Raw genomic sequence first — 13,581 nt, 5'->3', positions numbered from 1 at the left:
GGGCCTTATATTAGTCTAGTGTTTATTTTCTTTTTAATTAATTATGCGCTAATTTATTGCTTTGTTTTTCATGCATGGAAGAGAAGTTAGGAATTTCTACGAGCGAAAGGCAGCGCCACATCTACAATTTTTATTTTTGAATTTTTTTTTCTCCTCTTCACGTCCTACTCCACTGTGCTTTTTATCGGATCACGAAACGTTTGCTTCAACTCCACATCCTCCAAACGATTATTTGAGATTTGGAGCCAGCCTAGTACTATTTGAATGAGTGTCTTGCTTCTTGTAAAAATAATGAATGAATTAGCCAATGATCTTTTAACTTACAATACTTAGAGTTCGTTTAGTTCGAATCTGCAGTATCGAGCGGCTTATAATCGACTTATAACCCGTAATAGAATTTGAAATTTAAAATTTAATCTTAGAATCAGTATCTGTTTTACTCATGTTTATTTCTTCACTTTTCGGACACCCACAGTGCAACACACTATACTATGAGGATCCCAAAAGGAGAGAGGGCGTACCAATTAATCCGACACTAATTCTAATCCTACAGTGCAAAGTTGCTTAAGTTGTTACTACTACTGACTTAAATTTTGCATTCAGCTCCTATAACTTTCTATTTCAGTCCTCATACTTTCTTATAATGTATGGATAAGTCTAATATTTTTCACCAAACACCACAAAACTAAGAAAAAAAAATACACTTCACATCCCATCTCCTTACGGCCTCACCTCCACCGGCCTCTCCTCTCATCTTTCTCTCGCTCCTCTTGGGCCACGAGTGTTGTCTCTCTCCTCCCCATCCACCAGTGGTGCCTCTCCCTTCTCCAATGAGCTTTTCAAGCATAAATTGAGGTGGATGGTGGTACATTGAGCTCCCCTGGTGAATCAAGTTCCAACGTGATGGTAGATCAAGGTGGTGATTGTCAAGTTCACCAGCAGGCCCGATTTACTTGAACCAGTAGCCTTGGCGAAATGGCAGCAGATCTCCGTGGTGGTCTAGGCAATGGCAGAGGAGCTTAGCAATACAAATTGAGTGGTGATGATGACCTCTTGCCTCTTGGTATGTCCCTTCTAGCCGTCTTTCTCCACTTCAGTAGTAGTCTTTCTCCACTCCGGTCACGTCCTTTGCTCCCTCTTACCACCAACAAAAATCCACAAGGGTGTGGGTCCTAGGGGACCGCACAGGGCAGACTCGTCAAGTGCTATGCCCTAACGACTTGACAAACCTTGACGAGGAACGGGTTTCCTTGTGAAGGGACAAATGGCTTTGGGGACGGAAAAGGCTAATGCATGATAAGCCACATGCACGATTAATCACACGACCAATTCTGTACGGTATTATGTACGCATCATCTATACATGTTTGTACATACATACGTATGTATGTGTATAAAATTTCTATGCATACGTATATATAAAAAAATATACGTATATGTACATTAGTTTTTATATGGTACAGAGTACGTGTCCATGCACATATATATACCTAAAACAATTATACAAGTATATATATATATGATTTTTTTTATGTATACGTACAAAGTTTGTACGCGTATATACAAATTTATACATCAAAAGTGTATTCGTATAAATTTATACATACAAAAAAGTTATATAAGTGTATATATATATAAAGTTCATACATAAATACACTTTATGTGTGCGTACTTGGTATACATATGTTTATATATAAACTTTATATACACATATAAAGTTTATACATTTGTATGCAAAATATACACATATGTATAGGTGTACAAAAGGAACAAAAGGTGGAGTTGATCGTGTGTTTGACTGAGACCCTCTTCAGGGAGGCATGACTGACGCTGATGTGAAGGGAAATTTGAATGAGAGGACGCACGCTGTATCACCGCACCATGAACGGTCTTAAGAGGGTCACAATAGGAGTACAACATGGTTTTCTTAAATTTAGCTTTTCCTTATCACAGGATCTTGCTTATTTGAGTGTAGTCAAATTTGAAATTTAGAACATAACTTTAGAATTAATTTTTTCAACATTAACTTTTGGACACTAATGTAAAAGTATAAGAAATCTCATACTAAAATTATACTATTCGTTAGGTCGCTACCAAAATATCTATATCTTGCATGTTTAAACAAAGGACAATCATAATTACCCCTTAGAAATTTTGTTTTCATGTGGATGGACAATTTTCACCAATATCACATCCATGCTTCTTCCTAGTTCTTTCTTTTTCCTACACAAGATATAAAACTTTCATGTGACTACTGTTTTTCTAACACAAGATAAACATTCTTTTTGAAAGGAAGATACTGAGTATACAAGGATGAGCTAATTCGAGAACAAACCTAATATGTTCTGAAGAACTAGAGGGGGATGAAAAGATGGACGAGGAAGGCCAATCATATCCTGAAGATGGAATCTCTGATAACCTAGGAGAAAAGGGTAACAACAATTGCACATATAAACCTCCCAATATTAACTTATTTTTCCCTTTCCCCGAAAAAAAACTTATATTTTTCCTTGCAAGATACATATGATTAATTTTATCTTTTGGAAATAACTAGGCAAATTGTTCAATGGCCTAAAAAAACTTTCCCCTCTTCCAAATATGTTTAAATAAAAACACTATTCTAATATATTTTGAATAAAAAAACTTAATTAAAAGATTACTATTATTTGAATTGAAATTTTTAGCTTCCTAGTACTAAGCGTTTACATTAAATAAAAAATCTAAGGACAGTCACATAAGGAAGGCCACTTATACCAAAAGTAAGAGAGTCAAAACACTCCATTGTTCCTCACATTTGCTTGAATGATCTCCTCAAACCATAGGAGTATCACTAGTCAGCACTATTATCTATTAATATAACTGTTTCATGATAAAATCATCAGTGTAGTTTTTATTTGTAGTAAAAAATCATGAACTCTTTTGAAAGATTTTTATGTATTAAAAAGAAATTAACAAGTGATCATTTTTCTCGATAACTGTATAAACTCCATTAATACACTGTTGGTGCTTCCTCAACAATTTTGACATATGCATTCTCATATCTTTGAATATTTCTGTTAGATATTTAGATACATGAAAATTTTAAGTGCATATTTATCATAGAAGTAATTTTATTACAATTATATGGTTTTGTTTGGTTTAAACAAACTATATTGTGTGTGTTGTTTAAAAAACTAATAGTACTGTACTACAATAGAATAGTGGCTAATTTTTATGTTTTGTACACCATACAGATACAGATGCCTAACATAACATAACATAAGTTGGATATATGTATATGATACTTGTATTTTAGAAAACTCTGTACAATTATATCTTGTTTAATAAAAAGTTTAATTAGGAGAAATATTTTTGGTAGACCATGAGGTCATTTGCCGGGATGTTTACATTCTACGAAAGTAAATAAAAAAAATGCAACAGTTTATTTTCGGGCGATAAATCTAAATCTTTGATGTATACTAACTGATTTTATTTTACTACAATCAGAATTTAGAAGGGAACGTGAATCCAGAGTTTTTTTTTTCTTGGGAAAAAAGAATCTCCCTCACGCTGACGTCAGCCCTAGCGTTCTCCTCCTACCCCGTCTCCGGACTCCGGAGTCCTCCCCCTCCACGAAGGCACGAACCGATCCCCCGCAGCCGTCCGATCGTCCGCCACGTCATCGATCCGCGTGACTGTTCTTGTCTCGGACGGCCAGGATCTCCCCGCAGGCATCCGCCCCGCCCCGCCCCCTGTTCTTCCCCACCCCGCTTACAAATTCGCCCCAAATTTTCCCCTGATTTTTCCGCCGCCACAGCACCAAACCAAAGCAAAGGGAGAGATTTCTTTCTTCTTCTTGATTTTTTTTTGATTCGCTTCTTGAGATGAAGCCGGCGGTCGAGGTGGAGGAGGGGGACGAGCGGGCGGCGGAGCTTGCCCGGAAGAAGGCCGCTGCTGCTGCAGCGGCGGCGGCCAAGAAGGCGGAGGAGGCGGCGGTGGAGGAGGAAGAGGTGGTGAACGGGGAGGAGGAGGAGGAGGAGGTCGAGGAGGAGGCGGTAGATGGGGAGGAGGGCGACGGCGACGAGGAGGGGGATGGAGAGGAGGAGGGGGACGAGGAGGAGGACGCCGAGGAGGGGGAGAAGGGCGCGGCGGGGCACACCGTCGTAGAGATCTCCGACGAGGAGGATGAGGAGGACGGCGAGGAGGGGGAGGGCGGCGACGACGATGACGACGACGACGATGACGACGACGACGACGACGACGACGAAGAGGAAGAGGAGGAAGTCGAGGGCGACGAGCAGGAGGTATAATTTTTTTTCACGCCTTAATCCCTCGAATATATGCTAGTATGCTTTGTTCATGTGTTCTTCCTGCCTGCCCTGATAGATCTATCTTTATGCTCTACTGTTACGATTAGTATGAAATTCTTCAGCTTCCTGCGCGTTTTCTTGCTAATTTTGTCTTGCACAAATCTGTAAAAGTAGTTCTATTCTCAGATCTGTTCAGTACCTTTGTCCCTAAAATTCTCCAGTAGATGTATCTGCTTAGTTTTGAATACAATAGCGTTTTCTCACATCAGTAGATGTATCAGCTTAGTTTTGAAGACTTTTCCTCAAAAACCTTTGGTCGAGATTTTTGTAAGTCTGAGGTCGTTTTGTTTCTTCTTTTTTTTTTTTGCATATCGATTTCTGTAAACGGTCAAAACTTATTTTTGTTTTTGTGAGTTGTTTTTACCACTCAGGAAACTATAGATCTGGGAATAAAGAAGCCTTTTTTGGGCAAAAATATAGATCTTGGAGTAAAAAGGTTCTGAATTTTTGGCAAAAAAAAAACGAGAGAAGAAAACCCCTGCTTCCGTATTTTCTGTAGATCTGGGTGATTGTTCTCTGCCATACCGTTTACCCTTTCCCAGTACTTTTGCGCTGATGTGGTAATTTCCTATGAGGACATGTTAGGTTTTCTACTTTTCTAGTCTAGTCTTATCCACCTGCTGTTTGTGTGGTCTGTGGTGAAGCCCATCAGAGGCCCATCTCCTCCCCCCAAGAATAATAAGTCCAAAGGGCATTTTGGCATATGTTGTTGTTAATATTATTATATTTTTTATATATATATATTAAAAATAATCGGATATTGGTTCTTGATGCAAGGACAGGGACGTGTGACGTGTCTACCACTGTTCATGAACTTTAAGAACCCTTTGTCCGTCACATGTCTCATGGTTCTTGGTTTGGGTTTCTGAGGAGATTTAAATCTATGAACATGTCAAAGATTTTGATGTGATTCCTTCAGGCTTTAGGCTTTATTTACCGTGCCTTCTAGAAACAATCGCCTAATGTTGCTTCTCCTATGGGCTCATGGGAAGTTAAAACACCTGGATCTGGGCTCTTTCCTATGGTGGAAGGCTAGATCTGTGAAAGATTAGTTGTAGGATTTTGTTTTTGGAGATGACGATTTGTATCAGAGGCTGTTTCTGAGGATGGCCCAATGGGCTCTCCCAGTGCTGCAAAGAACTGATTTGCCGTTCTGATCCAAACCACTTTGCTATTGATGTTCAAGTCAATTAGGACGAACCTATTTTAGATCTGAGGGAGGAATGGTACAAATTTGTTGACCTAGAAAGTAATTGGATTTTGTTTTTCTATGCTCTTGTGCTTTTGGAGATGATGATTTATATCAGAGGCTGTTTCTGAGGATGAGCCTTGAGCTCACCCGGTGCTGCAAAAGAACTGATTTGCCGTTCTGATCCAATTCTCTTTCTTTATTTGCATTTTCTCCCTTAAAAGATCTGCCTAGTTTTTTTTGGTCATTAAGATGGCGTTGCTATCTGATGCTTTCGAATATGTGCTCGATAATTGAGAGCATCTACTGAAAGGCTTAGCTCCTATTTTAGGGATATGACGAAAAACTTATTCCAGAGGTTGTTTATGAGGGTAGATCTCTTCTGCCTGTGATTAAACCTTGCACGTCAGTCCGATCCCATTCTCAGTAGATCTGAGAGGACAACCTGGTCTGATTTGTTCCTCCGCAGTTCTTTGGAGATCTAGTAATATTTCACTTCTCTCTGAGGAAGATTCCTATTCCCTATTTCTGAAAGTATTGCGGGTCAGAACTTATCACGGAAGACAAAATAAGCTAATCCATATTCCATCTAGTCTTTTGCTGTTTATGTACCTGTGTAACCTTTTGCTGAATCTAGGTCTGTTTCCCAAGGTATTGTCATACAAGTAGGCCCTGATTGCTCATCTTCCACTGTACCTTATTGAATCTATCATGTTTGGGAAATGATGAATAATTCATCTCAGATATCCTTTATGGATTTATTTTCAGAATGATGAAAATTTGCACGTCAGTCTGATCCCAAAGTTGTTTCTATTCTCATGTTTAGTCAAATTAGAGTTTGCCTTGAAGGCAATTTAAGCTTAAAGATTCACCATGCATCTTAATATCCGAATATCTTTCACCTCAATCAGTCATGACACGCTTTTGATGAAATTTTTGCAGGAGCTAGGAACTGAGTATCTGGTCAAGCCACTTGGTGATGCAGAGGACGAGGAGCATTCCAGTGACTTCGAGCCAGATGAAAACGGTGAGGGTGCCGAGGATGAAGAGATTGATGAGGACGATGATGGCGATGATGATTCCGCGAAGGCGCAATCCTCCTCGAAGAGGAAGAGGTCGGGTGGCGATGACGAAGATGATGACGACGATGATGATGATGGTGATGATGATGATGATGATGATGGTAGACCCTCAAAGCGATAGTTGATCAGCTCATCTGGGGTCAGTTGTGTCCTCTGCAGGGTGCTAGAAAGAAAATAATCCTCTTGGGGAGAAGATTGTTGGTAAATGCTTGTAGCTTTAGGACATCTGTGGTTTAGGTTTAGCAGCTCAAAAACTTGAGAGACAGTCCATCATGTTAGTCGTTAGTGCATACTGCTGATGTGTTTGATTAACAGCCTCTTTGAGGAACATCATCTGTATGAGGAAAGATATGAGAGGCTTGCTTTATGCTTTGTGTAGCTTCTAATTCAGGTCTCTGGAATTTCTTGGTGCTTCGTACTGAATCCTGCCTGCCACCATGATGTTTCTCTTTACCAAAATTTTTTTTGTCTTACTATTTCTACTGGTCGAGATGTGGCAGTCCCATCCTGATGCTATCTTTATGGAATATAGTTACTAGAGTTTCTAGTAACTCTTTTGCAGGTACTGTAGTACTCCTGTTTAAGGTGAAATGTTGTGGCTGTGATTGACCCTAATCTTGTTTGCTTGTCGTATTTAGATATGTGACCAATCTCAGCTTCATCTATCAATTCAAAAGATCTCGATTGAGCCAGATTGCCAGTAAACTGAACCTCAAGAGCTCAAAATCATACAAATTTGCCACAAGTTGCATTGTTCAGTTTGACATCTAATTTGTCTCAACCGTCGTCATTATTTCCCGGGGCCAACGAAAATGACGTTTGAACATGACAATCTTTCTCTTCATAACAATGACGTGCAGCCATTTGCGTCTGCAATTTTCGATAATCTCTCTTCATAACAAGGTACAGTTTTTTTTTTAAAAAAAACAAGCTTGGTTTGTACAAATTGCATAGCCATTTGCCTGTTTTTTTTTTTTGAAAGAAATTTGGTTTGTACAAATTTTATTTTGTCGTTGGCTGTGTGGCTGTGGCGGTGCCCAGCCAACTCAACAGAAACGGCATCAAGTGTTGCGAACAAGACAATCACTGCTGAGCATTGTGAAGGGCATTATTTTTGCTCCAATTTGTGCAATCGATGTCATTTCGCGACATAGCAATCATGTGAAAAGCGACCAGAATCCAGGATCCTTCTTGGTGGCATGTAAAGTAGTAGCATAAACTGGTAAGATTTTGCCTACAATTTGCCGAGATAGCCGGCTGGATTTTAGCCTTCTCCTGTCATGGCCCATGATCTAGCCAATTTGCAGATTGCTCCTACTGGTCTCAAAGCAAATAGGTGCTACATTTCCCTTTTGGCAAACAAGCATATACTAAATATTATGATTTCTGAATGGATTTTTTTTAACAAAAGGCAAGAGTTCTGCCTTAGTTTACCTCCGTCCCATAATAATTACATTTATAAAAAAATAGAGATAATCCTATTTAATAACTGCACTGCATGCGCATATTACTTATGTATACTTTGTTAGAAGGAAGGTTGAGGCACACAATTCATTTGTAAACTTAATTAAAAGAAAGGTTGGGGATACACATTCCATTTGTTGGGTCCCATCTTATCACAAATGAAATTTTTCAGGAAAAATTAGAATGGTAGAAATGCAATTATTATAGGATGGAGGTATTATTCAAATAGGAGAGGGAAACAATTCTAAATGAAATTTAGTTTGGCGACGAATTGAAGCGTAGGGAGTGGGGATGGAGTGCCAAGAAGAGAGGACAGATGTGGAGAACAAGCTAGAGAATTGGTGCGGGTGTATCCCAATAAGTGAGCCAATCCGTGAACTCAGGTGGTGTTTGGATCCAGGGACTTAACTTTAGTCTCTGTATTTAGACACTAATTTATAGTATTAAATATAGACTACTTACAAAACTAATTATATAAATGAAAGCTAATTTGCGAGACAAAATTTTTAAGCCTAATTAATCCATAATTAGATAATGTTTACTGTAGCATCACATAGGCTAATCATGGATTAATTAGGCTCAATAGATTTCGTCTCACGAATTAGTCGAAGATTATGGATGAGTTTTATTAATAGTCTATGTTTAATATTTATAATTAGTGTCCAAACATCCGATGTGATAGGGACTTAAAAGTTTTAGTCCCATCTAAACAGGGTCTCACTTATAGAAATGATTTTGCATGCTAGCGCACCTACAACCCTATTGGCTTGCCTCATTGGCAATGGTGACGAGGGATCGTGGCATGCAGGGGCGGAAGTAGTGGCGACCTAATGGGTATTGATTCAGTTGGAGGGGATGAATAAGTCGATCAAGATAAAGGAATTTCAACATGATGACCTTAACTTGGACTAATATGAAAAGAAACACTCAAATCTTATTTAGACAATACTTAATATTGGCTTGTGATTCATACTAAAGATTTGATCGACCGACAAAATGAAACACATGTTGCTCATGACTGAACTTAAATATAGTCTCACGAAGGAAAATGTCAAAAATGATCATTATCATGTGAGGTTAGTTGGTGGCATATTGGCAAAAGTTTGTTAAAATTCAAACTTGAAGATTCTTTGTTCTCAGAAAATCAATAAATATAAATGGGCTATATGCTAGAACTTAATTGCATATCAGTGAATCCGTGAATGATAAATACATGCTTAAATAGTGTTCGAACTGCTTTAGCTATGTATTTGTCTTTTTTTTAATCATGCAACTGAGTTAATATCAAAATATTGAAAAGATATATACCATATTCTCCAACGCAAGTGCTAAACCTTTTTCTTTTGAGAATTTTTATAAACTTATCTTCTCTGTGGACACTGGAAAGTGCAAATTTACAGTGGGGTAAACATTTTTTTAACTGCACTATCAGCTGATCGGTCAAGGACTTTTTACAAGCACAATACTGATTTTCTTTTTTGAAGGGAACAATACTGATTTTCTTACTTGCACATAAGAAAAGTATCTCAATTGCCACACATACCAGCAAATGACAACTTGCTATATATGTTCAAATGCTGCAATATCTCTTCCCCCCCCCCCCCCCCCCCCCCTCCAAACACTGAGCTATACTAGCTGGTAGTGGACACAGAGAGTTCTGCACTCTCTTTCACTGAAGAGAGCAGAACAGAACAAGAGGAGGAGAACAAAAAAAAAAAAGAGAAAAATCCTATGGCTTCTTGTGCATCACCAAGGCTCAAATCCCTGTGCCACCATCCACTCTTCATCATCTTGCTTGCTCTCTCATTGCTGCAGACAATCACAGCAGAGGATGAGCAGGAGGCTGATAGGGTTGCTTTCCTCCCTGGGCAGCCAAGGAGCCCACAGGTGTCTCAGTTCTCAGGCTACATCACTGTGAACAGCCAGAATGGCAGGGCACTCTTCTACTGGTTCTTTGAGGCTCAGGCACTGCCCTCCAAGAAGCCTCTCCTGCTCTGGCTTAATGGAGGTTGTTGTCATTTGTGCATTGAGCATATGCATTTCTTTGCTTGATGGATTGTTCATTCATATTGATCAGTAGCAAGCAAACAAGTATTAGTTGTACTTTGATTTGTCTGCAGCTATATATGTTTATTCACCTTATGTGTGATGGTTTAGTTCGTCCTTTCTAAGTAGTCATAGAATATTTACCCTGTCATTTTTGTATGTGTGTTTCTTTCACTGTTTCTTGTTTTGTATCGCCATTCAACTGAATTTCCATATTCAGGTCCTGGTTGCTCATCTGTGGGCTATGGAGCAGCTTCTGAATTGGGTCCTCTCATGGTCAATGGAAATGGAACAGGTTTGGAATTCAACAAGTTTGCATGGAATAACGGTACGATATTATTGTTCATCTTTTATCGCTCGTATCATGTTGCACTCCGAAGTCACGTCATGTGTAAAGTTGCTACCGGTCAATGTGGGACTAACAGAATTTTAATCTGCAATTGTTCCTCTCCATGTTTCAGAGGCCAATTTGTTGTTCTTGGAATCTCCTGTTGGAGTCGGCTTCTCCTACACAAATACCTCGTCTGACCTAGACAACATTGATGACCGTTTTGTCGGTATTTATCTAGTCTCATGATCTTCAATTTACCTCCCTGAAAGTCTGAAATATTTGTGTTATTGTGCTCATTAACTGTATTTTTCGAGCGGCGCAGCTGAGGACACCTATAATTTCTTGGTGAATTGGTTCAAGAGGTTTCCTCAGTACAAAAACCATGACTTCTACATCTCTGGAGAGAGCTATGCAGGTAATGTGCAGACAGCTCCCTTTCTTCCAACAAAAATATAGAAAAGTTGAATAAGCCCACAAGAAAAAGAAAAAGATACCGGATTTTCACCTTTTGTTAATTAATGAGTAGTGTAAGCATGCAAAACAGGAATAAATCCACCATCTTTCCACTCCCTAATATTCTCTAGTCAAAAGGTTTAGCCTAGAATACATGTAGTCATCCAGATCCTATTCCCTGAAGTCTTCAGTCCACACCAATACATGGATCCCACTATACCACCTTTATTAGGTCCTGAACAAGTTGATGCTTGTTATTCTGTTGAAAAATACAGCTATCTTTTGTTAGGGTTGGAATACTCATTTTTTGTTTGCTTCTGTCACTAAACCCAAAACAGTCCTATTAAGGGTCAAAGGAGAGAGTGGCTTATTCAACAAACTATATGGTCAAAAGTACTCAGATTTAAACATTGGTGGCCATCTAGTGGACACACGTATCAGGGCATATGCTGCAAACCACATCATCCAATGTGTTTCACAACATGCAAACATAACCTTGAATAATAAGACAGTTACCAACTTTTTATTTTGTGGGGAAAGACAACTTACCAACTTTGATGCAACAGGGCACTATGTTCCTCAGCTTGCTGATGTAGTGTATGAGCGCAACAAGCATGTTGAAACAAACCAGCATATGCATTTGAAAGGATTTATTGTAAGTACCTTATGAAACTGATCAAATTTTCTTTTGGCATCAGATTTCTGCTGAAAGAATGTTATATTGGAAATTAGCTTGAGACCTTATATGTGAGTGCTATTTCCTCGAACATGTTTATGAATGATTGTGTATTTGTGGGCTTTGCTGGATCTCTGTTTACTGAGTTGTTCTAGTTTGAAACGCTGACAAGCAATTCTTTTATCTTATAATACTTTCATTTCCTCATTCATACCATTCAATTTAAGCATATTATGCATTCAGTATGCTCTCCCAAAACAAACTGTCAATGATCTAATCACAAATGCCAACAATATTTTGCAGGTTGGCAATGCAGAGACTGATGATTACTATGACTACAAGGGACTAGTTGAGTTCGCTTGGAGTCACTCAGTGATCTCAGATCAACTCTATAAGCATGTCAACAATGTTTGCGACTTCAGGTTATCACCCCGTAGCAATGAGTGTAACCATGTAATGGGATCCATCTATGATCAGTACGATATGATCGATATTTTCAATGTGTATGCACCTAAGTGCAACACTGATGACTCATCCCTCTTTTCCACCTCCTACAGTACAGCTGATATGAATGCTAAGGTAACTGTAGTGCTTAACAACTAGTATTTGTACTGTAGCAAATATGAAAACAGAATGAACTGAAGGTAATTGAATGCAAATTGTAGAAGAGGCTTAAAGGCACGAGGATGTACTCAGGGTATGATCCGTGCTATTCGTCACACATCGAAGATTACATGAACAAGATGGATGTGCAGAAATCACTTCATGCGAATACGAGTGGATTGATCAAGGACAGAAAATGGAGTATCTGCAGGTCATATATGCATGAGCTTCCTTGTGAATTTCTGATTGATCAGATATACTAAATGGATAGAAGAAATGACATTCTCCATACATTTGCAGTTATTCAATATTTGACAATTACGATATCACGGTCTTCTCTGTTCTTCCTATTTACTCTAAGCTTATCAAGGCTGGCCTACGAATATGGGTCTACAGGTTTGGTTCTTGCATACTAGTTTGCCTTAAGAATTTGATCAAGATATTATGTTATGCTACAAACTACATTATCTATAATTACCCTTATATCTCATTTTTTCTTCATCATGCTTTCAAAAAAGTTTGTTTCATTTCCCTGCCTTTGACTGTCATGAGTTGGTTTAGTGATTTTTTAAGTGCCAGTCAAGTAGACTCATACTTACATTCAGGACCTGCTTTTACTTCTTATGCTCACTAAATTCTGTATAATTTCGAATTCATCAAAATCATCACAAAATTTGGGACCAACACGAGGGAATTATCAATTTGATTTTACAGCGGAGACGTGGATGGCAGGGTTCCAGTTATTGGATCCCGGTACTGCGTAGAAGCCCTTGGCCTTCCTGTTAAGTCACAGTGGCAACCATGGTACCTAAACAATCAGGTTGTTACCCTATTAAATATTCCGTGTCGTCTACGTGTATTAATCAAAATAAAGTGTAAAATTATGAATTATATTTGTAATATTGCACCATAAGTTCCATGATTTCTTCACCTATGCAAATCCAATGTAGGTTGCTGGGAGATTTGTTGAGTATCAAGGATTGACAATGGCCACAGTAAGAGGAGCTGGACATGCAGTGCCACAAGACAAGCCAGAACAGGCACTGGTGGTAATCAATTCCTTTCTTTCAGGCAGGCGACTACCAACAAAAAGCAACCGATGATACAACCCAGACAAAATTTATACAGAGAAAAATAAAGAAGAAATAAGTCATCGATATTATCATACATAGATGCAACAATACATGTATTGTAGGCTCTTCATGTATGCAATTGTCTGTGTCAGCTAGATGCCACCCTATACATTAATTTGTATATTTTCCTTATGTTTGAGTTTTATGTTGAGAATGATAACTTCAACCCTATATTTTCAAACAAAGACTAGAACGTGCCCTTGTTAATTCTATGAACGTTTAGCACAATCTTATCAATGAAATTGCTTGAGACTTG

The 13,581-nt window shown here is 38.6% G+C and overlaps 2 protein-coding genes and 4 non-coding genes across 7 annotated transcripts; all 6 read left to right on the top strand.

Annotated features, from left to right (window-relative positions):
- Positions 1-3,779: 3,779 nt before the first annotated feature.
- LOC127768112 (uncharacterized) lies at positions 3,780-7,042 on the top strand. Its single transcript, XM_052293640.1, has 2 exons — positions 3,780-4,282; positions 6,480-7,042. The coding sequence occupies exons 1-2, from the start codon at positions 3,863-3,865 to the stop codon at positions 6,738-6,740; spliced, it is 681 nt and encodes a 226-aa protein (XP_052149600.1). The 5' UTR covers positions 3,780-3,862; the 3' UTR covers positions 6,741-7,042.
- On the top strand, positions 5,415-5,512 carry LOC127760910 (small nucleolar RNA Z119). Its single transcript, XR_008015184.1, has one exon. It is a non-coding gene; the product is annotated as a small nucleolar RNA Z119 (small nucleolar RNA).
- Positions 5,631-5,728, top strand: LOC127760908 (small nucleolar RNA Z119). Its single transcript, XR_008015182.1, has one exon. It is a non-coding gene; the product is annotated as a small nucleolar RNA Z119 (small nucleolar RNA).
- LOC127760904 (small nucleolar RNA Z122) lies at positions 5,865-5,959 on the top strand. The gene has a single exon (XR_008015179.1). It is a non-coding gene; the product is annotated as a small nucleolar RNA Z122 (small nucleolar RNA).
- On the top strand, positions 6,252-6,340 carry LOC127760903 (small nucleolar RNA Z122). The gene has a single exon (XR_008015178.1). It is a non-coding gene; the product is annotated as a small nucleolar RNA Z122 (small nucleolar RNA).
- Positions 7,043-9,703: 2,661 nt separating the features above from the next.
- On the top strand, positions 9,704-13,485 carry LOC127768094 (serine carboxypeptidase-like 26). 2 transcript variants are annotated; one of them, XM_052293628.1, is made up of 10 exons: positions 9,704-10,091; positions 10,350-10,457; positions 10,591-10,686; positions 10,783-10,875; positions 11,480-11,568; positions 11,893-12,168; positions 12,258-12,403; positions 12,493-12,588; positions 12,907-13,012; positions 13,143-13,485. In XM_052293628.1, exons 1-10 carry the CDS (start codon positions 9,815-9,817, stop codon positions 13,293-13,295), a joined length of 1,440 nt encoding a protein of 479 aa, XP_052149588.1. In that variant the 5' UTR covers positions 9,704-9,814; the 3' UTR covers positions 13,296-13,485. The 2 variants fall into 2 exon arrangements, with proteins under 2 accessions (XP_052149588.1, XP_052149580.1); XM_052293620.1 differs by having other exon boundaries at positions 12,255-12,403.
- The last annotated feature ends 96 nt before the right edge of the window (positions 13,486-13,581 follow it).

The sequence above is a fragment of the Oryza glaberrima genome, chromosome 1, assembly GCF_000147395.1.
Source record: "Oryza glaberrima chromosome 1, OglaRS2, whole genome shotgun sequence".
Taxonomy (NCBI): Eukaryota; Viridiplantae; Streptophyta; class Magnoliopsida; order Poales; family Poaceae; genus Oryza; species Oryza glaberrima.
This window is presented reverse-complemented; position numbering and strand designations above follow the sequence as displayed.

Bases quoted from the DNA above. Each gene is read 5' to 3' on its own strand.
- LOC127768112 (XM_052293640.1), top strand. From the start codon at position 3,863: ATGAAGCCGGCGGTCGAGGTGGAGGAGGGGGACGAGCGGGCGGCGGAG. The intron at 4,283-6,479 runs GTATAATTTTTT...AAATTTTTGCAG, and splicing joins TCGAGGGCGACGAGCAGGAG to GAGCTAGGAACTGAGTATCT.
- LOC127768094 (XM_052293620.1), top strand. From the start codon at position 9,815: ATGGCTTCTTGTGCATCACCAAGGCTCAAATCCCTGTGCCACCATCCA. The intron at 10,687-10,782 runs GTATTTATCTAG...CGAGCGGCGCAG, and splicing joins CATTGATGACCGTTTTGTCG to CTGAGGACACCTATAATTTC. The intron at 11,569-11,892 runs GTAAGTACCTTA...AATATTTTGCAG, and splicing joins TGCATTTGAAAGGATTTATT to GTTGGCAATGCAGAGACTGA.